The following is a 27,151-nucleotide window of genomic DNA, read 5'->3' as shown; positions in this document are numbered from 1 at the left end:
GGAAACTAGTCAAGGAGAGAAGCAACCTAGAACTAAGGAGAAACTTCCTGACAGTTAGAACAATTAATCAGTGGAACAACCTGCCTCCAGAAGCTGTGAATGCTCCAACACTGGAAGTTTTTAAGAAGAGACTGGCCAGCCATTTGTCTGAAATGGTATAGGGTTTCCTGCCTGAGCAGGGGGTTGGACTAGATGACCTCCAAGGTCCCTTCCAAATTATTATTATTATTATTATTATTATTATTATTATTATTATTATTATTATTATTATTATTTATTAATTAATTATTATTGTTGTTGTTGTTGTATCGAAAAGCACCCTCTGGTAATTATATGAGATTATCCATTAAAAAACAACAACACATTAGTCTTCGTTTCCCCTGAACTTTCCAGTTTAGATTGTATGCTTACTTGAAAACACTGTATTGTAATCCCAAAGAAATCTAGAACATTTCGCGTTCCAGCAATTCCTTAAATTCTTCGTCGGTTTGGATTCAAGAAACTAAAACGGCTGCCCTTCTGGTCGACTCTGCCTATTGCTCCAGCTCGCCGCTGCAATGGGAAGCTGCGGTCAGAACCACGACTAGCCAGCCCAGGGGTCGGCAACCTCGGCTCTTTTATGACTCGTGGACTTCAACTCCCAGAATTCCTGAGCCAGCATAGCTGGCTCAGGAATTCTGGGAGTTGAAGTCCACGAGTCATAAAAGAGCCGAGGTTGCCGACCCCTGAGCTAGCCCCACCTGCCGAAACTAGAAGAACCGGCGGAAGGCCCGAACTTCAATCTACCCGGGGGTGACGTCATCCCTTTCGAGCCTCTTCTCTTTGGTCTTCCGCCCCTTTCCCCCCCCCCTCTCCCCCACCCGCCTGAGCAGGCGGAATCCATTCCGGGTCGGAAAAGGTACCGGAAGTGCCAGGTAACCCTCTCTTCCTCCTCCTCCTCCTCCTCCTCTCTCTAGTCTACCCCCAATAGCAGAGTGCGGACCCCGTCCCCTCTCCCCTTTGGCGCTGGGCGCGCTCCCTCTCTGGGCGGAGCCGGGGCGGGGCCTGATGTCAGGTTTCCCCTCCCTGGTCGGTCGTAACCCTCGTCCTGGGTAGGATTCCCAGAGCGCCCGACTTACAGGTCGCCCGAGGCGCCTTTTTAGGGAACTCGGCTTTTCCTCGGGTCTGCCTGGGTATCTCGCCGTGCCCGCGCCTGGCTCTGTCCTCTTTGGGCCGACCGGTGTTTCGCCAAGTTTTCCCCCTCCTTTGCCCCGTGATTAAAGTTGCTTGTGCCTCTGCCCTTCCAGCCCCGCTTGTCAGAGTAGACTCCGTCTTGTCACCTTGGTCGACAAGGCTTAAAAGGAGAGCTTTACCGAAAACCTCCCTTTTCTGCGCAAGCCGACAGGAGCAAATTCACCAGGCGCAGCTTCCCCGTTACTCAGTCTGCTAGCCCCCCTTACCCTGTTGAAACTGCCTGTTACGCAGGAGATAGCTAATTAGAAGGAAAAAGGTAATTTTTTTAATCTTGCACGATGTCGCCGTAGTATTCCCAAATGTCAATGAGATAGATTCATTATTCAATAAAGGGAGTCTAGGTTCCTACAATTTAAGATTTCACCCACCCTCTTACTTGAAATAGAAATCTAGGTTTCAGGGAACATTAAAAATGTGGTTTTTTTGTTTTTTTTAAATGAACAGTATACCAGAAAGTTTGCAGCTTAGTTATAGCATTTAGCTATGTCTGACCCCTCCGATCTAAAATGTATAAATAGCAGGAGGAAATTATTATTATTATTATTATTATTATTATTATTATTATTATTATTATTATTATTATTATTATTTAGTTTAGTTTAGTTTAGTTTTATTATATTTGTATACCGCCCTTCTCCCGAAGGACTCAGGGCGGTGAACAGGGCACATATAAAAAATACAGAATACAAAAATTAAAAAGAATTAAATAATAGCCCAGCTAAAACAATCGATAACAATATAAGAAATCCCCATTAAAACCCCAACATATCCCCATCAGGCCAGGCCGGCTTGTTCAAATAGATGGGTCTTCAGACCGCGTCGGAAGGAGCGAAGGTCAGGTGCCATCCGGAGCTCGACCGGCAGCTGATTCCATAAAGCCGGAGCGCCCACAGAGAAGGCCCTCCCCCTGGGGGCCACCAGCCTGCATTCTCTGACCGGAGGCACCCTGAGGAGGCCCTCTCTGTGGGAACGCACAGGGCGGAGGGAAGTTGACGCCGGCAGCAGGTGATTTCTATACCGCCCTATACCCGAAGGACTCAGGGCAGTTTACAGGGCAAAGTTAAAAACAGTTAAAACAGTACAAAAGTTAGAATACAGTTAAAATTAAAATAGAATTAAATAACGTTAGCCCAAATTTAAAATTTAATTTAAAATTTAAAAATTTAAAACCCCTCAGTCCAGGCCAGCTAAATCAAACAACCAGGTTTTTAGGTTCCGGCAAAACGAACGAAGGTCAGGGGCAGTCCAGAGTTCCACAGGCAGGTCGTTCCACAGGGCAGGCGTGCCCACAGATACTGACCGGCGGCACCCTAAGGAGGCCCTCCCTGTGGGAGCGCACAGGACGATGGGAGATTGATGCTGGCAGCAGGTGCTCCCTAAGATAACCTGGACCCATGCCATTTAGGGCTTTATAGGTCATCACCAGCACCTTGAATCTCACCCGGAGGCAACCAGAAGCCAATGCAGCTCGCGGAGGAGAGGTGTTACATGGGAGTGTCGGGAAACTCCCATCACAACTCGCGCAGCCGCATTCTGCACCAGCTGAAGCCTCCAAGTGGTCTGTTGTGATTCAGGGTCAGCCTGTGGGTTCGGCAGTTGGGTCGGATGACTCAGACGAGGGGGAGGAGGGGGGTGTTGAAGAACTTGCTGATGATGGCTTTGAGGCTCCGCAGAGCCCCCAGCCAGGCCCCTCCCACCTGGTGGAGACGCAGCTGTGTGAGCCTAACAGCGTGGATGAAGATGACCCACAGCTGGCCCTGTTCAAGGACACCCGAGGCAGGAGGCAGTCAATTAGGAGTAGACAGAGGAAGTCAATGGGGCTCCTCGGAAGGAGGCACAGAAGCCACGCCCTGAACTCTTTATAAAGGGAATGTGTGGGGAGGGCTGGTTTGCTGAAAGCAACCGCTCAGATAGTGTTTCAAAGCTCCTTTATCTTGGTTCGTGTCTTGTTTGTTTTTGTAGGAAATAATTTGGCAGACGTCATTCCAGCCTCTTGCCATTTATAAAGGGGTTGCCTTTTCTGCAGGGCCGGTAGCAGGCTGGTACAGAACATGGTCCTCAAGGGCAGCCCCATGTAGAGAGCATTGCAGTAGTCTATCCGGGAGGTCACGAGCGCATGAGTGACTGTGCGTAGGGCATCTCGGTCCAGATAGGGCCGCAACTGGCGCACCAGGCAAACCTGGGCAAAAGCCCCCCTGGTCACGGCTCCTATATGATCTTCCAAAGTGAGCCATGAATCCAGGAGGAAGCCCAAGTTGCGAGCCCTATCAACGGGGGGTAACACCTCATCCCCCATAATTAAAGATGGACAAAACTGGTTCATCGGAGATTCCGGTATGCACAGCCACTCAAATGCTACCAATTGAATAAAACACGCCCACTGCAATATTCTAAGGGGCACATAAAAAAGAACTGTAAAAGGCAAATTGATAGTTGGTAGTAATTATAATTAAAAATTCATGGATGAATTTTTAATTATAATTATAAATATTTTATTATAAAGGAGAATAACCATATATAACAATGAAATCTATTTCACCGTTAGAATTTTTGAAGGTCTTCCCAATTTTCCAAAATATTTTGTTTATGGAAAATATTTTGAAACAATTCATTTGGAAATTATCTTAATCACAAAATGTTTATCCATTCTTTAGGATAGGAAGTAAAGTAACATTAAATAGGAAATTTTAGAAGAAGGTTCTTCATACATCTTTGCTGAAGTTAAACCTATAAACATTTATTTGACATGAATTAGCAATAAATTGTTTCCCAAAGGAAGTGAATAGCAGGATAGTAGCAATTATACATGTGCTTTAATAATTCTGAGTTTAAAATAATGTACAATATTTAGTACTCAGGATGAGTAAATACAACTTCAGAATCAAACAACTTTGCTCTAATAATTATTTATATGGCACAACAGTTTATCATAGGTATTGCTTTCATGTTTTGCTCAATTTGCCAGACAAATCTACTGACATTTGTGTGGCAAGAGTTAGTTGGACTAGATCCAACTAAAAGTTTTATTCCTAACCAATTCATGTATACTGCTGGTTTATGTATTGACAGATTATATTTCCAATCTGTATGCATTTTATGCACTTATTTATAAAACATATACTATACAGATACATACACAGATACATACATGCATGCATTCAGCTATATAGAAGTTTTGGTTTTAGATTAAAAACCATTACAGAATTTGCAAGTGCTATATGAAGTTATTGTATATATTGAATATTTAAGGTAGATATTTATTTTCTCATTATGTACACATGTAAAATATTCTAAAACAGTTAAGACTGTAATTCAGGGCATGCTTAGATAGGAAGTTGAGGAACTGAAATTCAGAAACATGCTTAAGATTAGTGTGTTCAGTATTCAGTATACAGTATATTGTAGGTGTTTCAACATTACTAGAAAGAGTATAGATGTATCAGTAAATAAGTTATTTGTTCATATTTATTTTTTATTTTTTATTTTAATTCCATTTATATCCCACCCTTCTCCAAAGACTCAGGGCGGCTTACAAGCTTAAATTAGCCCACTGCTCCACCAAGGCTCTTGGTTATTATATATTTGTGTGTTTCCCTCTTATGAAATGAAAAATAAAAACAAATGTTACTGGTTCTTTTATGTACACCCAGGTTAGTGGTCTCTAAAACCCCAGAGGGCCAACACAAGCACATTTGGCCTTGAGGCAACATACCCACAAGTACTCAAAGGCTAGTACTCACTGTTTATATACCACTCTTTCCTAATTCTACTATAGTTCCTGTTCCTCTACTACAGGTAGCCCTCAACTTATAACCATTCATTTAAAAATTACACCAGCACTGAAAAAAGTGACTTAGGACCGTTTTGCAAACTTATGACCCTTGCAGCATCCTCACGGTTACATGATGAAAATTCAGATGCTTGGCAACTAGAACTATTTATAATGGTTTCAATGTCCCAGGGTTAATTTATCATCTTTTGTGACCTAACAAAAGATTCACTTAATCACCGTGTTACTAACTTAACAACTGCAGTGATTCACTTAACAACTGTTGCAAGAAAGGTTGTGAAATGGGGAAAAATTCACTTAACTGTCTAGCTTTGCAATGGAAATTTTGGACTAGTTGTGGTCATAAGTCAAGAATTACCTGTACTACTCTTTGTGAGTCCTACTTCTGGAGAACACTCACTCTTCTGTTTGCCTTAGACTGTTTCAGGCTGTTTTGGTTTCCCACAGGAACATAAACCACCATCCCTAGTTCCCTCTCTGCTCAGCTTTTATATTCACCAGTTGTTGGGGTGGATAGACAGAGGTCTTAAAGGGACAGGGCACCAGCAGCCCAGGATGCTGACCCTTTTGCAGGCAGCCTGTATTTGCACATTCATCTTCACTTATTTCTATATAAATGTCCATACATGCAGTACAAGTAAAAGGTCAAACAATATTGCTTCAAAATAAATGTGGGAAATAAACTATTTTCAGATATTTTTATTTTTTTGTTTTAGTTATCAATTTAAAATATATAATAGGAATTACATTGCAATCCCTTTTAGAAGATACATTAATTAGATGTGATATTCATATGTAATAGCCATAACATTACTCACCAGGTAGATACTGTCAAATGTTTGTCTGTTTAAGAAATGCAGATTGAGAGACTGAATTATAGATGGAATTATTTTCTGTACTGTAGTTTCCTGGCTATTATTGCAGTTAATACTTTTGCACCCACAGTAACAGAAGAAAGTACAAAGTCTCCAGCTTGTGCATCTTGTGAGATTTTTCTGAGGCTTTAATATTACTGTAATATAAAGCCTCATTAAATAATAAATGGAAATGGAAAGATTAAATAATTATACATTTCTAACAATATGGGTGCCAATAAATCAGTAAAAGTTCTATGACTATGGTGGAATATAAGCCAGAATCACAAAAGGGAGGGGCTCTTTCCCAGAAAGCACAAAGAAGTTGGAATCTTTGGTATGCAGAATGAGCAAGGCAAGACTCCCTCTAGCTAGCTGCTCACAGTGTGTATGTGGTAGTTATGCAGATAAATGCCTGCTTAGTCTGGCAAGATTTCTGTCTATAGATGAGCAACAATAAAGAAACTTCTTGGAAGTAACTCCTTGTATTGTTCTTGGTTCGTTGGGCCTGACTGTGCCATTCAACTAGTTTCATAGACTGCAATGTCTCTGTCATGTCAGTGATTTTTTAATGTGATATCAGAAGATTGATAATTTGGTTATAGGAGTGCTTGGTTAGCTGAGTATAAAAATCATAAAAATGAGATTAACAGATTCTATCTTAGTAAATAACTGTCCATCATTGGCCTGAATTCTGTGTGTGTTTCAGATGATAACCCAATTACTTTTTAGCTTTCATTACTGATTTCCAATATTTTCTGATTAACATTTTTCGAAGTATTCAAATTATTCTGAGTGTTGAAGCTCCAATTTAGGCTTTGCTGCTATAAATGCTTGATGTGATTCATTAGTGGTGTTAATAAAAGTGGATCTTTAACCGTCTTCTGTAACTGTATGAAATTACACTCTTTGAGTTTCTCTTTTGCTGAAGCAAAAGCAATTATAGAATTCATAATGGTTATCTTAAATGCATTCCAGAGAGTTAATGTATTAGTAGAGCCCTGAGTTATTTCAAAGAATAGATGTCCTTCTTAATATATTTCACAAAAAGAAAATCTCTTTAGAGAGAAATATTCAAATATATAATGCCATCTACAATTGGCCATGGTGGCCCAGTGGTTAGAATGCAGTATTGCAGGCTAAATCTGCTGACTATGTCATCTCCAACAGTGGCTGTCCATCCTCTGTTTGTTTATACAACTTCAGTTGAACAGGGCTTACTGTTATAATTTTTTCCTATATCCAACCAAACTTTAAGTCACTGTTTCTTGTTCTGGCTTCTGAACCAACTAATTCAACAACTTGAGCAATTTGCCCAGTGCCCCAACCATTTCATATCAGTGATTGATCGGCTATCTATCTATCTATCTAACTATCTATCTATCTATCTATCTATCTATCTATCTTTATTAGCTGTCCAATTCTAAATGATTCTGAGTTCATACAAAACTGGAAAATCCGTAAAAACATATAAAACAATAAACAGTCCAGCCTAAGACAGTCTTATAAAAAAACATTAATAAAACAGGGCCCACAGAAATATGATGATATATTGATACATGAACCTTCAGAATTTTGAAATTATCATCAAAGGTCTATGCAAATTAGATAATATATTTTTGTCTCAAATCATTTATAAATATATTGTACAACATGGGACCTAGAAAAAGGAGGCGGCACACATTATCTTTTGTTTATTTTGGGTTTAGATTTAACCAAATGATTGAGTAGAAAGCTTTCTTGGTTTCCTAAGATTTGAAAGCATTCATTTAGCCTATGCACCTTAGCTTTCCTACTATTTGACATTTGTACTAGTTACTCTTTTATTTTTTTAAAAGTGTTTCTGTATTGATCTCCATGTTCCAATACCTTTATAGCACAAATCTCACAAGCAAGGACGAGGTTGCCCTCCAAACTGTGTTTTGTCTATAAATGATATGAAACCATTGTTTTGCTATCATGAGCAATCCAGAGAATATAATTTGTAATTTTTTTTGCAGAAGCTGAGGTGTTAATATGGCTCGTATTACCCTTGAAGAACTAAATGAAATGGATGATGAGATCCAGGATGAAGAACAAGAACAAGATGAAACAGCACAAAATAGGCAGTTTTCTCTGTGGGAAACAGTAGCCAACACTCATCAAGTGGTACTTCCTCAAGGCAAAAAATTGAATCTTTATTTGCTGCATATTGATATACTGCACTTGCAAAGTGGAGAGACGGTAGAAAATTTTCACCTACAGGGCAAAGTCAATTTGTATAAAAGAATTGATATTGATTTAAATTTATTTATTTGCAGTGTTTTAATCTCAGTTTTGTTGTGATTCAGGGTCAGCCTGTGGGTTCGGCAGTTGGGTCGGATGATTCAGAGGAGGAGGAGGGGGGTGTTGGAGAACTTGCTGAGGATAGTATTGAGGCTCCGCAGAGCCCTCAGCCAGGTCCCTCTCATCTGGTTACGACGCAGACCCAGCTGTGTGAGCCTGACAGCGTGGATGAAGATGACCCACAGCTGGCCCTGTTCAAGGACGCCCGAGGCAGGAGGCAGTCAAGCAGGAGTAAACAGAGGAAGGCAATGGGGCACCTCGGAAGGAGGCAGAGAGAAGCCACGCCCTGAACTGTTTAAAAGGGGAATGTGTGGGAGGGCTGGTTTGCTGAAGGCAACCGTTTGAATAGCTCCTGTTTCATGGTTCGTGTTTTGTTTTGCTCTGTTTACTTTTGTGTCCATAAATTTGGCAGGCTTAGTTCCAGCCTCTTGCCTTCTTGTAAAGGGGTTGTCCCTGCTTTTTCTGCAGGGCCGGTAGTAGGCTGGTACAGAACAAGTTTCTACTAAAAGATACCCAGAATTAATAAAAATAGTAAATAACACAATTAAAATCTATTCATTTAAAGGAGTATTTCTCACCCTTGATAACTTTAAGAAGCATGGACTTTAAAATGATGGCTGGGAAGTTCTTGGATTTGAAGTTCACACATCTTAAAGTTGCTAAGGTGAGAAACACTGATTTAAACTCATGATCAATAATGTATAATTTAAGACAGTGGTTCTCAACCTTTTCTTCACCATGGACCCCCTTAAAATGCCTTTTGTGACCGCAGACCATGGCCAGAGACCACTAAAACCTAAGATTTAAATTATAACATTTCTTCAAGCCTTTGCGGATCCCTGTGATGACTAAGCACTTCCCCCACCTACAGACCACAAGTTGAGAACCACTGATTTAAAGCAATAATAGAAAACTTTGAGAATCAATTACAAAAATAGACTGGGGAAAAACCAAGTAATGACATTAAACTTGAAAAGACAAACATTGGGTGTTAAGGAAATCCACAAAATAGGAATAACCCATGTAAAGTCCCACTTCCTTGTTAATACTGAGGAAGTGAGGAAATAGAAAGTGTAGAAAAAATAGAAAAATAGAAAAGAAATAATATAAATATAATAAAGAGAAGAAATATATAAAGAAATTAATTCCCCTTCATTACAATAAGTATTAAACAATTTTAGTAACTTACCACCTCTTATACAACAAATGATCTCTTCTTACCATAAATATATCAATAATTAAATCCTTAAAGTCTCATCATTTGGTTCTGGTCACCAAAAGTCCATTAAGGGTAAACAAAAATAACAACATATCTATTTTAACCTTGATCAAATCAATCAACTTTATATTCTTTCTTTTAACTATGTTGATCTTTAGTCCCTTCTAAGAATATCTAGAACTTTATTTTTTTTCTTTACCTCTTCTCATAAAATTCTTCCAAACCTTAAAAACAATCCTAACCCTAACAAAGCTTTACAATTTTTTGTAAATCCAATATAGGAAAATTATTCAGATCATTCTTTTGGTTTGTTTTTTGTATACATTTTAATTATTATCAGCTAGTTTCTTTTGTATATCTAGTGCAGCATTATTTTTCTTGACATTCTTGTAGCCTGCCATTTTTAAATCCACATTAGTCTTAAACATCTTCCATCTTTTAAACAAGGTATATCTATAGAGGCAGACACTTAAAATTAACTTAACTGTTGTTCAAAATATCCTTCAGTATGTCCAGTTAGATATGTTAAAATATTTTTCTCCATTTTGTATTAGTCAAATTTAAATGTTCTTATCCTTTCATTCTAATCTTTAGTTCCTTCTGGTTTCCTCTAATGCCTAGTCTGCAGTTTCAATCTATTTTTTTTTAGAAAATTTAAAACAAAATATTTCCCATGGGATTAATTAAATAATTGCAAAATCTTATTTCAAATTCATCTGGATCCTTGGTCCATTTATAACTTACTAGAATCAAAGTTTTAATCAACCTTTTGCTATTTATTTCAAAATATTTTTGAAGTACTTAACATTTATATTTAAAACTTGTTTTGTAAGGATTGAAGGAAATTCAGTGCCGTAAAACTTGTTAATCCAAAAATTCCTAATAGTGGAAAAACATTAACAATTTCTGAAAGTGATGACAAAAAGGAATACTGTAATGAATCTACTGACCCATAAAGGCACCAACCACAGTTTGAGCAAAAAAAGTAGCTATTCCCTTGTCTCCCAGACTTTTAAACCTGCTACAGACTATTGTATTGCAGTCTCCTTGCAAGGAGCAGACGTATGGAGCACTTGTGGGTGATCTTAAGTCCTCTCCTTGTCTGGAGAGGAATTATGAAGAGCCGGTCTGCTCACCAGCTCTTTATTCCACTGCATTCATCATCTTCGCTTTTAGTGGAGGTGCTTCAGTTCACTGTCTTTATCCCAGAAATCCCGTAGTGTTCCCTCCATCTTTCAGGTGAACCATTATTTATTGTTGTGTTACCTATTAAAAATATGTCAGTTTTCCAGGGCTTCTGGTTCCAGATTGCGGCAATGGCAGACATGCAGGGCGATCGCTCCTCCCGCTGTCTGGTTTTCTCTTGCCGGGGGACCCCTGGAAGGGGTTGAAAGTCGTCTTGCAGGGGTGACAAGCGGGGAAGAGGACCTTCCAATTGATTGCGGAAGGGCAGAAGCCCTTCCATTTGATCCGGAGCAGCTCTTCGGACTGACAGAGAAAAGATCGGCCATTTACATGGCCCATCATTAATGCCATTTCCAGCTGAGGCCAAACTTACAACTAAGCACTTGAAAGCACCGCGGAGAAACTGGGTGAGATCCACCTTCTTTTTACCCCAAGTATTTTTTCCTGCAAAAGCTCTTTGAAATTGCTTCCCCTTGTGCGGAGAGAGGGAAGGGAACATTCTTTTCCCACCCTCTAAGATGGCAGCGGCTGCCTACATTGGGGAGATAAAGTCCTGAAAAAATATAATTAAGTAATTGGACTTATATGTTTCTTAGATCTGGCAACCCAAAAGGTTCTTACTTTCATGGGAACTGGTTATTTTAACTATTTGAAAACAAAAACGAAAACGAAAAGAACCTAAACTGGATAAAACTCCAGCCTTTCTGAAAAGGATTTAAAATGCCACCGGGGACATCTTGTGGTGAAGCCTAGTATAGCAAGTGAATATCCCTGGTAAAGAGACCTATTTACAACTTGGATTTGTCCTTGGTATTATCTAAAGATAAAAAACTGCAGCTGGCAGCTGAAACTGACTCTTAAGAACTGTGGAGGTGAACATTCACTGACTCTTGTCTAAAAAATTAGCCTCCACTATTTCAGAAATGGAGGGGCACCAGCAACAAACTTTGCTTGACTATAAACTTATACTTGAAAAAATCCCAGACTGAAAGATAAAGGCACCAGCTTGAATCTACAAACTGAAATCCAGACTCCAACTAAAGAATTTACAACCCAGGAAACAACAGAAGCTGAATAAATCAATACCAAGACAGAGGACTTTAAGGAACAACAACAATATATTGAAAATTTTGACAACCAAATCCTGATTGTAACCAAAGAACCTACACCCCAAAAAGTAGCAGAAGTGGAACAAAGTAATATCAAAACAGAGGACGCTAAAGATCAATAAGGACGGCACATTGAAAACCTAGATAACCAATCAATGATTATAAAATTGGACATGACCTTTTACCTAAACCAGAAGAAACTTGAGGAAGAAGAAGACCAGACCAAATTGAAGATAAAAACATTGGAACAAACACCGAGACCTGAACTACCAGGGCAACAACCTAATGATTACAAATGGACCAGTTCTTTCGAAAAATTGATGACTAGACGGTCTCCTTTGATTCAAATAACATGTGCCAGAATGAAAGGAGACCTACTTGATAACTTAAAAACATTGGTATGGAAACCTGGTTGGCAGAAAAAAGAAAGCTAGAGTTAGGTTTAAAAAAATAGGGCCTTCTGACTCACTAAGAGAGATCCTAAAATCTCAACTAATGGGCTAAAGGGAGACCTGGAGATGAAGGGAAATATGTGTGTGTGTGTGCGTGTGTGTGTGTGTGCGTGTGTGTGTGTGTAATAATGGACTAACTGGCTTATTATAGATGATGGATTTGAGACAATAAAGGTTACTCTATTAGTAAGCTGTGAGGTACTAGGATGAGAAATAGAAAATGTTTATGAAATAAAATAAGAATATATTTAAGTAAGTAATATGTGTATTTTAGATATCATAACTTTTGTCTAGTCTAGTGAATTAAAGGAAACTTGGGTTACCAGAAATTTAAATATTATGGATGTTAAAAGTTAAAATTGGATTACTGTAATTAGAAATTAAGAATTAGGTAAAACTTTAAAAACCGGATATGGGTATATATAAGCATGTTAATGGGAAATAGAGAAGGAATTTTTGAACAATGTAACATGAGATATATACTAAAAAGCTGTTACTGAACTATTGATTACCCAGTCACCACGTTGCTTTCTAAATACTTGGATATTAAATTGGAAAATTAATAAAATTTGTTAGATAATAAAAAAGAATATGTCAGTTTTCCCAATGAAGGCAGTTGGTAGAAGTGTAATGAAGACTTTAATAGACACAGGTAGTCTTTGTGACTGGCAGTTGTATTATCTGCATTTCTGCATATTTGTGGTTAAAATACCACACCTCAATATCTGCAGTAATGAGTTTTGTATATCTGCATTTTTTTGCTCTGGAGTTCCAGAGAGAATGCCATTATGCATATACGTAAAGGATGCATTGAACTTCCATCCACATAACTTTCCCAGATATCTGCCACCTATCTTTCCAGAACCCATCAGCCCTAATCTTGCCACACATCCTCCAATCTTCATATTGTCTTCCAGTTATTAAGTTCCTATGCTGCCCATCTCACCTAAGTAACCATTATATGGGTGTCCTCTTCTTGCATATGTTTTTGGAAATGTTTATATCAAAATGAGCAAGTGGATAGTACTAAAGTGGACTACAGGGATAATCTCGATGAAGGAATGGAACAACAGTTAAGGGAAAGTAAACAGCTATTCAATCCTGGGAAAGGAAAAGGATATTCAAAATAACTTGAGGAAAAACAATATTTTTGATTTGGAAATTATGTTAATTCTGTTTGGTATAAGGCAGGGGTAGGCAACCTTGGCTTTTTTATGACTCGTGCACTTCAACTCCCAGAATTCTTGAGCCAGCCATGCTGGCTCATGAATTCTGGGAGTTGAAGTCCACTAGTCATAAAAGAGCCAAGGTTGCCTATCCCTGGTATAAGGAAATAAAGAGGGATATTCTGGCAGGCTTTTATTATAATCTATAAGAGTGAAGTACAGTAGCATTCCTGAAATCCTTGCTTTGTTTCCTGATCTGGCCTCCCTTGAAGGGCTGATGAACAGACTGCTGAAGAAAGTGGCAAAAGTTCTCACAATCTGCTGGGCTTGAATGAAAAAGTAAAGCTGCTAGTCATGTTGCTTGTAGAGACATCCATTGAGCACCATTACAGTATCAATGAGTTTATTGTCAACTGCATAAAGAAAAGCCAACATCCGTGCAAGTGTTGTATTGAGGACATCTCAAGGTGTCATTGTATGGGATCCCTAAATATGGAAAAGATCCTTAAAGTGTTGGTACAGAACCAAGCCCAGAAGAAGATTCTATTGAGTAGATCAGTAATCTGGAAGAAAATGCTACAGCTTTATAGGCAGTTTGCAGCAGGAGATGCTGAATGTGGTCAGTGCCCAGCAAGGCCTGATTTCAAAGACTTAGGCAGCACTATGTCTTCTGCAATATCAAACTAATAGGAGAAGTAGCATTGGTGAATCACAAAATAGCAGAGAAATATCCAGCAGAGTTCTAACAAAGTATGAAGGGTAAAGACATAAGCCGATACGAAATTGATGAGACTGACCATTCTGGAAATGGATGGAAGGAATCAGGAATATTCTGGGCTTCAAGACAGTCAAGTGTCACTTTTCTCCTGAGATGTGGCAATGCTGCAGGGAACTATCATGTTATCAAAGCCATGCTTCTTAGAACTCTCATGCTGTGAAAAAGAAGAACCAGTTCCCCATTTCTGGAGAACCGATCCTCTGCTTTTCTCTAACTCGTTATGTTGCATTCTACATTGTGTGATATTTTGCCTCTCAGAATCTGGTCTTCAGCGTCCTGATGTTGTTCAGCTACACTGCTGGTCATTCTGAGACAATGTAATTGATACACCCATATCTTAAAATCACTCTTTTGCCATCCAGCACCACCTTCTTAACTTATGGACCAAGGTCTGATAGCAACACCTTCAAGATGATGCAGGAACTTATGGAAGTGAGTCGAAGCTTTAAGAAATGTTAAATATATACAGTTCACCAATGTTCCATGACTATTGGACCCCTTCCCCTAAATGTTTAAAAAGGATGAATGACAGATCTTTTTTGTCTTAGTGCTTAAGAATTTGAGGACTGACTATATGATCCTGTTTTGTTATGACTATCTTCTGGTTTCAAGTTTGAAGATTAAAAAAATGTGTTCTCTGTCGATTTTAAAGTATATTGTAAAAATTAGAAGAACTCAGTACTTCATTTTTTTGTTGACTTAATTATATATTAATACAATATTGTCTTTATTTTTTCCTCTTTCATGTTAATTATACATATTTTTCCTGTCAACAAAAGTGTGTATAGTCAAGGCTATGGTCTTCCCAGTTGCAATGTATGGCAGTGAAAGTTGGACCATAAAAAAGGCTGAGCGCCAAAGAATTGAGGCCTTTGAACTCTGGTGCTGGAGAAGACTCCTGCGAGTCCCTTGGACTGCAAGGCGATCAAACCGGTCAGTCCTAGAGGAGATTAACCCTGACTGCTCTTTAGAAGGCCAGATCCTGAAGCTAAAACTCAAATACTTTGGCCACCAAATGAGGACTCACTGGAGAAGAGCCTAATGCTGGGAAAGATTGAGGGCAATAGAAGAAGGGGACGACAGAGAATGAATGGCTGGATGGAGCCACTGAAGTAGTAGGCGTGAGCTTAAATGGACTCTAGAAGATGGTAGAGGACAGGAAGGCCTGGAGGAACGTTGTCCATAGGGTCGCGATGGGTCGGACACGACTTCGCAACTAACAACAATAACAATACATATTTTTAATTATATTACCACAAATTTTTGTTTCTTAATCTCACTATAGTCTATGAAATAATTAAATCAATTTCTATTCATCAGCAAATGCTGGAGGAACTCTACTTTGCAACTGCATTGTAGGTAGTCATCTATTCATCTACTGTAATTGTTTCCTGAATAACTGATAAATTGCAATGGATCCCTAACCTTGCATGCATTGTTGGTGGAGAGGATTGGAAGACTTCAAATCACAAAATGTGGAGGAATTCCCTCAATTCTACTAGGAGCAGCTGATATAGGAAGAATTGGAAGAGATCTTTTCCTTCAAAGCAAGTTGCTGTCTGACATTTTGCAACTGGGGCATGTCTTGGTGGCAGAGTGCTTGAACTTCATTCCCTGCAGAGCACATCAATTCAAAAGACAAATGCAGGCTGGTTTGCAACACCATTATGACTAAGTCGGCTACTTTGAAATGGTAATTGTAGCAGCACAGCAGTGGAGTCATCATCAGAAAACATCATTGGTACTAAATGTCTTATACAGTATTCTTATTTACCTGTACAGTATTTTACAAGCACTAAACACCGTATACACTAAAAATTACTACTACTACTTTACTATTAGTATTCTTTAACTACTTTGAAGAAGGAAAGATGGATTTTTGTTGCTGCAGACCAAAGACCAAGAGAAATAGTGCTGTGAACTCTACAATGGAATAAAGGAACTCCAGTGTTTCTTTGTCTTGACTTTTGTGTTGTCACTCCAGTACTCAGGTAAAGAAGAATTTACAATATGAGATAGACAAAGTCCAGCTTGCTTATTTCTACTCTGCCAGACAGTTTTAGCAATTTCTCTCTCTCTAGAACCTAGCATTAACCCCCACCCACCCCAATTCCCACAGACTCAAAGTCTCAACCACTTTATTATGCATGGTTGGAGGCTGGAACACACAAATATGAATTAATGAAAAGCATTTTAAGTAGAAGGTTATTTAGAAATGCAGTTGTGTACAAATGTTTTTGTCCTTAAAGTTAATTTTTCCCAATTAACTCTGTTCCAATAGACATGGCAGGTCCAATAGCACAGATGACCCACCATAACCATGTGCGAGAACCTGTGCCCTACACTGTTTTATCACAGCATGAGAAGGTAAGCAATCATATTAATGTAAATATTTATTGCCTAACAGGCGTAGACTACTGTTTCTGAATAACGTAATATATGAATATATCTGATTGTCATATTTTTTGATAGATTGAGGAAGAATTGTAGCATAAAATCATAAAATGTTACTGGTTTCCTTAAGTGTCCATGATTTCACCCAAACTATACTTCTAGTCATCATTAAGTTTCTACCAAATTTATCTTTTGGATGTGATATTGAGGATACAGCCTATTATATTTCTACTCAAAACTAAATTTCGCCATCTGCAGTAAAACAGTAGAGAACTACAGTCTACTGTAAATAGTCTGCCATGCAAATTATTCCAGAGTAAGACAGCCTAATAATTTTCAGAATTCAAATCCTGTCAGGCTGCTTGACCATTTGGAAAGATTTACTATATTAGGGTCGTAGCCCAAAGGATGATGGGTAGGAGTTGCATTATACTCTTTCCCATGAATCTGCTTTTTTTACTGTTTACTATTTCAGTTTTAATGATGGCAATGTTCTTAAAACAGTTATACCTGTAGCTTGTGTTAACTTTGCTTCAGTTTGCTTATATTAAGAACACATGGTGCCTTTTGGGATTCCTCTGGACCAAATGAGTAGTATAGATTGTTACTAACCATGTCTTCCTCAGAAACATACCGGTACGTCTTTTTAAAAGGGACTATTGAAAAACAAAAGATAAGCTATTTCTACTTTTAGATGCTTTGCAATTTCAGCTTAAAGTGATAAAAATTAAAATGAATTATTAGGAAAAGCCCATACGTCAGAAACTTGACAGGTATATTTTACATTTAATATGCACAATAAAATGGATAAACACATATATACAAACACGTGCACACAAACATGCACAAGAAGATTTTACTTAAAACATTTACATCAGTAATACCGGTGTGCATTGGAATATTAACATTACATATAGTTAAATATTTCCCCAAATTTGTATTTATTTTTTTAAAAATGTGAAAAAGTAGCTTTTATTCACATACCAACATTTCAAAAAAAATTATATAATTTGTAAAGATGTCAAATTTGACTCAATTAATGTAATTATCTAGATTTAAAAACTCATAAACTTTGTTACACTGTTGCTATTTCTTCCCCTGGCAGTAAAATCAGTTCTTTCCTTCTTGGTTCAGTGTGAAGAAACAGCATATGAGGAACGTCTATACCCTGCTGGGAAATGGGCATGCATCACCAAAGGAGAACTCAAGTATGAGCAGAGCATCTCATTGAGTTTCATGAAACTTATAAGATACATCTGCAAAGAGAATTCCCTAGGTATGTACAGACAAATGTCATGGGGAGATGTAGAAGTTTACATGACCAGGATTAATGGGGTTTGGAAAAACAAGGAATGGATTTCCTTAGGTTTACCTTTCATAACTGGTATTTTTACCTATATCTTTATCCAGGCCAGCACCTGGGGATGACAGTACCTGTGATTAATGAGATCCATCTGAATAAGGAGGGTACTGATTTGGTCCAAGAAGTTATCACTGCTTATTATCTTCCTCAGGAATTTCAGGTTAATCCTCCTCTCCCCATGGATCCAGAAATCCAAATCCTAGAAAGATCACCACTTCAGGTTATCACCAGGTGAGTCCTGGTGGACTTGGCTATGCTTTAGATGCAAACAGCCTTTTAAGTAGAGTAGGAATCGACTTCCTTTTCATTCTAAGTAGGGAAAAGAGTATGCATGCCTGGGAAAATAGTTTCTAAGTAAAGGAAAATATGCCTTTGGTTATGTAATGGAAAAAGGAAAGGATCTGGTGGCGAAATTGACTCTTTGTTAGGCCAGTTTTTCTCATATTTTAAAAAAGATTAGGAACCTTGCATCGACTGATGGATAGGTAGATGGGTAGGTGAATGGTGGATAGATGGGAAGAAAACCAGATGATAAAAACAATATATTTATGTAATTATTTTGTTGTTAACTTTCTATAAAGGGAGTTTTATGGGCCAGCTACTGCGGAGACAATCCTGCGAGAGATTCACTTTCTTTGGGAGTTATTGGGCTCAACAGATAATGTGCTCCGTGAAACATACTTGGTGGCTGCATATCAGAACCCTAGTATACCCAATCGTCGCAATGAGATATGGTTTATCCGGAGAACAGATTGAAAGCAGCATGGATTTCTGACAAGATTTGTAATCCAGTGAATCCAATTTAGATGGCAGTTCTAAGCCTGAAGGAGATGAATGCACTTCCCAATTTACTCTAGAACTGACCTGATGACCCATTTCTTTTCCCTGAGGGCATTAAGAAGTTGCGTTCCCTCCTTAGGGAAATAGGGAAAAACAAGAACATGGAAAAGTAGTATGGTTTTCTAATGTTCCTGGAGGGAACTGGCAGTGGAAGAATCTATGGATATCTGCTTCATTGACTTTGAAATTTGTCCATGCACAGTTGAGTTAAAATCCATAAGAAATTGCAACTGTTCAGCAGTCCCATCTGGTATTTCAAATGTTCCGAATTCATCTAGAAATGAATTTGGAGTGGCAGTCTGTAGCTGGATGGGGCATAGGTCATAGTTTTACGTACAGTACTTACTTAGAGAATTTAATTTCTGGGCAAGAGGCTATCTCTTTTAGCCATGTATAAGATACTTCTAATCACCTTTGTTCCAGCTTGACATGGAATAATTTCAGACTTTCCGAAGTGGGTTGATTTGAATATATCCTAGAAAGCCCTTCCCAGGAACAATGTCCCCTAAAGGGAAGATCTGAGAATTGGAGATCAGAGAAATCCTCTTCTGTTTTCTTAAGAGTGGTATAACACCTGTTCTGTGACTTATCCACCAACTGGAGTTGTATCCATAGATGCTTCCAGGTTGCTGATTACCGCTTTCATTTTTCCCTCCTTTATAGACTTTTTTTCTATTAATAAAAGTAAATGGAAGCTACAGCGGAAAAATATAGGACACTTATCAATGAAAAATTTGATTATAGGGACCCTGAACTCCTTTTTATTTTCTTAATGAACAAGGTAACTATAAAATGAAGGCCATATCTAAAAGCAGCCCATCGTTTTGCAGGCCCTATAGCAAGGTATTTATTGAGTGAACCATATGTTTAAGTTGTCTGCATTGTTGCATTGCACTACATCATGCTACATTGGTTGATTTCATGGCCGAGAAAGTTGCTGTCTTCTCTGAAGGAGGATAATAGCACAGAGCAATTGTGAAATAAAATCTAGCTCAAACCTCTCTGATGCTTCTTATTGAGTTACATGGCATCTGATTTTACTTATTAGATTTTTATTTCACCTTTATAAGTAACTCAAGACAGTGAACATACATAATACACCTTCTTCCTCCTCTTTCTCCCATTACAACAACCCTATGAGGTGGGTTGGTCTAAGAGAGCGTGACTGGCTCAAAATCACCGAATCAGTTTTCATGCCTAAGGCAGGGCTAGGCCTTAACTACTACACCAAACTGGCTCTAATTTTGATGATGGCTTAACATTATTTTTTGAAAGTCCAGAAATAGTTGTTATATAAAGAACAAATGAAGCATGTTTGTTTGAAATCGGAACACTGATTTTACACTGTGACTATCTTCTCTTCTTAAATGGCTATATTTCTGAAAATTTCTAAATCACCTAGAATATCTCTTGACTTCTTACATATCTCCAGTGGAAATGAAATGAGATCTAACTAGATATAGTGGAACTCTTTCTGTCATCAAGGGTGATAAAATGTGCTGTATGTTCTATTCATCTACCAGCAGAATCAGTATACAGTAGCCACTGAACTGTGTAACTTCCCACTCCATAAACCCTCAAATTCAATTTTTTGTACTTCAGTCGATGGTAAATGATCATGTTTTATATTTTTAGAAACTATAACTGGTTTTCACAGTTGCAGAAATTAGTACATATTCTATCACTTTCATTCAATTAGATCTAGCACTGTGCAGCTATAATTCAGCAATATCTAAAATTCTTCAGTGATAAAGTATCATGTGCTTTTATCTGGCTATGGTATAATATGGATTTAATAAACCCTTTGATCATTTTGCTATTTATAGCAAAACAGCAAAGTTTTATTTTTAAAATAAAGTTTAATTTTTTTTTAGAAATGCAGTATTGAAAAATGCTGCAGAGGTACTAAATTCTCAGGGGCCTTTCAGAGACTGATCAGGCACTTCAGAGAAAATGCATTTGTTTAAATGATGAATAATCAAAGATCTAACAGGAGCAGAAAAGGAGACAGTAAAAACATGCATTTTGCAAATACAGAAGGGAATAGCAAGATACATTGGGATTATACTGAAAGCAACAATGTATACAGAATGCAGAAAAGAAATTCTTTTGCTACATTAGCAAATAGTAAAGATACTTAGCAGAAACAATGAAATAATCTGAGAATTATCTGTTTTTGGTGAGTAAACTATATGGATTACTTCAAGATTTTTAGGTCTATGGTTTTAGATAGATGTTAATGGACGAATTATTTTGGTGTATATGATACACTAAACCAGTGATGGCGAACCTATGACGTGTGTCAAATGCCACATTTTGGGTTATATACCAGCATTCACCAACACCCAACAACAACTGTTCTTGAAAGCATGCCCCATTTTCATGCCATTTTTGGAAGCTGCAGAGGATACACAAGAATGGGGTGTGCTCTCATACAGCCTCCAGAAGTTGTGTGAGAGGGCCGTGCTCTTGCATGGCCTCTGGAGCCTCTGAAAATCACATGGGAACAGCATGCTTTCCACACAGTGTCTGAAGATAAGTGGCACACAGCATAACCTAGGGACTGCTGAGCCACAGGTGAATTTGCACCATTCGCCAAGGCTTGTGCGTCTGGTGGTGGCACTTGGGCTGAAGTCGAGGCCTCAGTGCTGCTACCAAGTGCCACTGTTTAGGGTGGCCTAACTGATGAGATAGAAAATGGTTTCTCTTGTTTGGCGGAGCCAGCGGAATCAAGTTAGGCATTTTCCAAAGTGCCAGGCCCCAAAGATTTGCCATTACTGAACTAAACTATAAGCTAATTACACAGATTCAGTTTGCAAAAGATACTAAGCTAAAGTGTAGCTGATTGATTGGGGGTTCATTGTTTCATGGAAACAGCGTATATGGGACTCTGCAGAAAACATGTTCATGTCACCATTTTGAGGTCAGGAATTAGGAGTAAAAAAATGCAGTTAAGCATAACTACATATTCAATGGAAGATAGGATAATATTGTAGAGTGTAGGATTAAAACATCTGAAATAAATCCACTTCATGTTATAACACAAAACATTCCAAAATGTGTCTCATTACTCTGAATTAGTGAACAGTCCTCTGGCTCTAGGTCATTTGTCTCTCTCTTCTCACTGGCTGCAATCCTAAATTCTTGGAGACTGACTAGATAAATCCCTGAAGTTTCTTGGCAAGGGAAGAAATGGTTTGTATCTTTCTAAAGCCCATTAACTGGAATTATTTTTTAAATGATTGAATTGTGTATCCTTTATTTTCACTGGAGCTATTGATTTCCACAATCATTGATGGTTTCATAGCACAGAGCAGTAAATCTTGGAAATAAGAGTGATATACTGTATAATAGGCATTTAACCCTCTATGACTGGCTATATACTTAAGAAAATTTTAACAGGCTCCTAGAAAACTCAATGTCTTCATCTATCCATCTGGGGGGGGGAGGGAAAAACTCAGGAAAAAGAAACTTCAGCTTACAAAGTGCCCTTATTTCCTGTTTACATTTTATAAGAGCTAATTAAGGAGAGTGTAAAATTGTTCTTTATTATGTGAAAGAGAAGTAAAGGGATTCATCAGTAATTTCCAAGTTTTCAACATACTAGTGTGAAATTCTAAATTGTAGTGTTCTGGAAGGAGGAGGAATCAAGACTTTGGCTTGTGAACCACTGACTTTAATTTCACCCTTTCACTGCACTCATACCTATTTTCAACATAGCATTACAGTGGAAGATAGAAGCAAAAATATTATCGATGGTTTCTTTTTCCCAAAACAGTATCCTAAGAGAACAAATAACGATCACCCATTACATTAAAATGTTGGAACGAACATCATAGTTTTTGCAAGAAATTTTTACTTTCACAGTGAATTATTTCTCTCTTGAGTGACAAAAATTAAACCATTGTAAGTAGCAAATTGCATTAAATTACCTGGCCTAGAGAAGAGAATGCTCATATAGAATTAGTCATCTGGCTTAGTGTATGAAATTATTCCAATCCATGGCAGATGCATATGAGGACAAAACTAATATTGAGTAAAAATTAATTTATAGAACTTAAGAAATATAGAGTTGACCAAAGTGCCTTTGAAATTCTGAACATCAACTTTAAACAGATTTTACTTCCCATTATTATCAAATACAATAGTATGGGCAGGATAGCCATGGCTGAAGATTGCTGCAGTTATAGCTCGCCTGAAGAATTTGAATAGCAGAAACTGCCTTAGATCAGTCCTTCAAATTATGTTCCATGGAACCATAAGGTTTTGATGCAGCTGAGTGAAAGACTAAGGCAGACATGTCAAACACAAGGCCCGGGGGCCGGATGCGGCCCGCGAAGTGGTTTCATGTGGCCTGCAAAGCCATCCTGGAAACAGTGAGGGAACGGCCCCCACTGCCTTGGCCCTGGCCCAGAGACTCTCCTTCTGCCAGAGACCCTCAGATCTGTCCCACTCCTGCCCAGGCCCCCATAGGCACCCTTGATGCCAAAGATGTAGAGCTGGCCACGCCCACCCAGTAGGCCATACGCACTCTAGCCACACCCACCCAGTAGGCCACGCCCACCCTGGCCATACCCACCCAGCCCCCTGAGGGCAACTGCAATGCTGATGCGGCCCTCAATGAAATTGAGTTTGACACCCCTGGACTAAGGGAAAACCCAAAGGTGCTTTTTCCAAAAGGCAACTGGATTTTCTTGGGGTTTTGTTTGAAAAAGTTTTGTTTCTCATCCAAGAAGCTTCTTCAGTTCTTGAAGAAACTGAAGAAGTTTCTTGGATGAGGAGAAAAACATTTTCAAACAAAAAACCAAGGAAGTCCAGTTGCCTTTTAGAAATAGCACCTTTGGGGCAACCATAACCTGAAAGATTGAGAATTTCCATAGATGCCAAGGACAAACAAAAGTACATTCCCTCATAGCCATTTTTTTTGTTAGTACAGCTCTTGATGATGGTTTCTAGGAATGGTTTTCCATTAACAAGTTCCATGGGCTGAAAAAAAATGAAAGCTTCTGCTTTAAGCCACCTATACAACCTATACAATTTTGCAAGAAAGGCCTTTACATCAGTTGCTCTGAGATCAAAAGCCTGTTTTTTATACAGGAGTCAAAATGTTTCATTGTTGAATATTTGACTTTTTAAATATTACCTTACAGCTAGTAGTGATCTGGAATGATATTCCACTACTTCCCCTCCACTAACAGTATCCATTCCACTGAAAGATTTCCCCCCCCCCACAAACAGTGAATCTAACTTTTCCAGTTTGACAAAGATAGAAAAAGATTAAATAAACAGACACTAATTTATTGGATAATCATATTATTTGTTTATAGTATAGCAAATCTAAAATAATGACACATAGTACTAATTGTTTCTTTCCAACAGGGAATGATAATCCTTAGATTGGAACATTAAAATAAACAGCTATATGCTAGTTCTGTTGTTAAGTATTACCATGAGATATATATTTAATAAACGAATAAGTAGATTTCTGTTCATATGCACTTTATAACAGAAAAAGAAATATTACAAATTTGTAAGCACATGACCCTTTATTCTGCAGTTTTCCAAAGCAGCATGTGAATTCCCTGATTAACAAAGGCCATTTACTACATGGTAAGTATTTTGTGAAAACATGAGCAAGGGTTATAATCTTTATTGCCTCTTCCCTTAGTTGCAAGCCTGTAAAGGAAATAGGGTTGTCACCAGCCCTGCTGTTCTCAGCTTGAGATAAAAAGAAATGAAATAGGATACAGAACCCTTTGATGTTCTGGGCCAAGTGATCATAGGGAAAACCTTTGGGGGCCTGGAGAGTTAGCAGTCTCTTGTTAAGTGTCCTTGGAGTAGGAGAGTGCAATGTCATGTAGCAGGCTAAACAATCCACCATACAGGTATGGCATTAATGTTGTATATAGTGTTTTAAACAATTGACTTTTAGACAATAACCAGATGTCTTGATTAAATTGTAGTTTTTTTAATAAATCTAATGGCCACAATCCCACATTTGGATAATCAGTAAACCAACTCTGTGGGGTAAGATAGCACAAATTAATTGGATATTCTGGCATAGCATGTCATAAGAACACTATTTATAAATTGGCCCACTAACAGTGATACTTTACTAATTTTGAATTTTTAGCACGTACATATTTGGAATTCTTGTTATAAAAGAATGAAACTATGAATTAGAAAAACTGTTAATAGTGCTAATAGCATTACTTATCAGATGATTGAGAGGAAATTAAAATGATTTTATTACTTCCTCAAGGGTTTGTGGTTTCCTTCTCCAAGGGACCTGCTTTCCTTAATTCCTGCTATAAAAGCTAGACCTAAAGTCTGTTTTTTTTCAGATAGTGGTTACACATGGGCAGTTATTTTTCTCAAGTAGCTAGTTCCATGTGAATAGATCCTAATACCAATCAGAAGTCATAGCAGTTTTTATCCTTTTTTCTCCTTGAAATTAAAAAAAATACAGAAGTTGGAAAAATTATAGGTAAGTTAAAATTGAAGTTGGGTTTGGACTCTGTAAAATTAATAGATGGCATGATTCCATAATGAAGCTTAATCCAGGACACACACACACAATTACGGGTATGTTTTTCACAGCATTATTCCTAAGGATGTTAATATTATTCTATTTAAACCACTGAATAAACAAAATATAACTTGTTTGCATTACTTTGATGCACAACAATTCTCACATTATTTATTTACATTCCTTTAGTTTGGAACTTCCCATCAAGAGCAATCATGTAGATTATAGCTACATAAATGTACAATTTTTAATCCCTCCGTAAAAAAAAATGTTCTGTAATAAACCCAAATTAGAGCTGCCAAGAGGTGAAACCTCATTAACTTTAACACTTGGGGTCCTCCTCAAAAGAAGTGTATTTCCCTGCAACATTTATGCACTACAGTATCCTTGAAATTAATTCTATCCTTATTTACAGTATTTGAAAAGATTGCCCTACATTTATGAAAGTAATAGAATGATATCACTAAGAAAGAGCTGAAACACTAACTTGTAATTTAATCAAATAAGAACAAATCTACAGTTTTAATCAGTCATATAAAAACCCATTACTAAATTTTCAACATCCATTATATTTCTCAGTACTTGTGGCATATTAAAAATTAAGTCTTGTAGTATTGAAACACATAATTTTCTAATGACAATTACACTGAATGTGTAGTCACATATACTAACCCAATTTAATCATGGTTTTTGAATAAACTGCAAAAGACTGGGTCACGTTAACCCCAAACCAGATAAACCACATTATGTTTAAGCTTGATGTATGATCCAGCACCCATTGAATGAGACTGAATGAGACTGCTAAATTTGAAATGAACAGAAATAAGGCTGTTTTTTTTAATCCCATTTATATCCCGCCCTTCTCCGAACTCAGGGCGGCTTACAATCTAAGAAGCACAAACCAATGTGCTTAGCAATAGCCTTCATTCTATGTATATGCCTGCTTATTAGGGCTTTCGCCCCCCCCCCCAGCGGCATTTTTACAAAGTCAGCTTATTGCCCCCAACAATCTGGGTCCTGAATAAATGGGAAGAGACAGAGGATAACATTTAGAAGGCAGCTTTATGCATGTTTCATGAGGAACAAATTATCTGGAAAAGGCAACGAAGAATTTTATGGCAGTTTAAAAAATAACACATTTATTAAGGCACAAAAGTTTGCAGGTTCAGTTTCCCATTCATCAACTCGCAGCTCTCCCTAGAAGACCACATAGGAGCTGTGACCAAGGGGGCCTTCTCCCGGGTTCGACTAGTTCGCCAACTACGGCCTTATCTGGACCTGGATTCCTTACGTACAGTCACCCATGCCCTTGTGACCTCTCGCCTAGACTATTGTAACGCTCTCTACATGGGGCTGCCCTTGAGATCCACTCGGAAGCTTCAACTGGTGCAAAGTGCAGCGGCACGGACACTCTTGGGAGCCTCCCGATACTCCCATATCACACCTCTCCTCCGTGCGCTGCACTGGCTTCCGGTTGCCTTCCGTGTGAAGTTCAAGGTGCTAACAATGACATACAAAGCCCTACATGGCATGGGTCCGGACTACCTACGGGAGCACCTTCTGCCAATGTCAGCACCCCACCGTCCTGTGCGCTCCCACAGAGAGGGCCTCCTCAGGGTGCCACCGCTCAAGGAATGTCGGCTGGTGGCCCCCAGGGGGAGGGCATTCTCAGTGGGTGCGCCAGCCCTCTGGAACAGCTTACCAACCGAAATCCGGATGGCCCCCGACCTCCGTACCTTCCGACGCGACTTAAAAACTTTCCTGTTCCAGCAGTCCGGCCTGGCATGATAGCGTTAATTGGGGTCCCAGTTTGTTTTCACTATTGTTTTTATTATTTTTATTGTTCATCTGTATACCTTCCTTCCTCTGTACACCGCCCCGAGTCCCTCGGGAGAAGGGCGGTTTATAAAAACT

General features: G+C 38.4%; 1 protein-coding gene across 5 annotated transcripts in view; it reads left to right on the top strand.

The window, feature by feature from the left end:
- The first annotated feature begins 892 nt into the window (after positions 1-892).
- Positions 893-27,151, top strand: part of PTK7 (protein tyrosine kinase 7 (inactive)) — a 110,538-nt gene continuing 84,279 nt past the window's right edge. The window contains exons 1-6 of one of the 5 annotated variants that reach the window (XM_083373526.1): positions 893-914; positions 7,878-8,038; positions 16,393-16,478; positions 17,640-17,781; positions 17,916-18,099; positions 24,266-24,318. In XM_083373526.1, coding sequence (XP_083229652.1) covers positions 7,894-8,038; positions 16,393-16,478; positions 17,640-17,781; positions 17,916-18,099; positions 24,266-24,318 — 610 coding nt within the window. In that variant the 5' untranslated portion in view covers positions 893-914; positions 7,878-7,893. Of the gene's footprint in view, positions 915-1,004; positions 1,490-7,877; positions 8,039-8,477; positions 11,014-16,392; positions 16,479-17,639; positions 17,782-17,915; positions 18,100-24,265; positions 24,319-27,151 lie in introns of those variants that run through there. The other 4 variants (XM_083373530.1, XM_083373529.1, XM_083373527.1 and 1 more) reach the window with 4 other exon arrangements.

Source organism: Vipera ursinii (genome assembly GCF_947247035.1).
Source record: "Vipera ursinii genome assembly, chromosome: 1".
In the NCBI taxonomy this organism is placed as follows: Eukaryota; Metazoa; Chordata; class Lepidosauria; order Squamata; family Viperidae; genus Vipera; species Vipera ursinii.
This window is presented reverse-complemented; position numbering and strand designations above follow the sequence as displayed.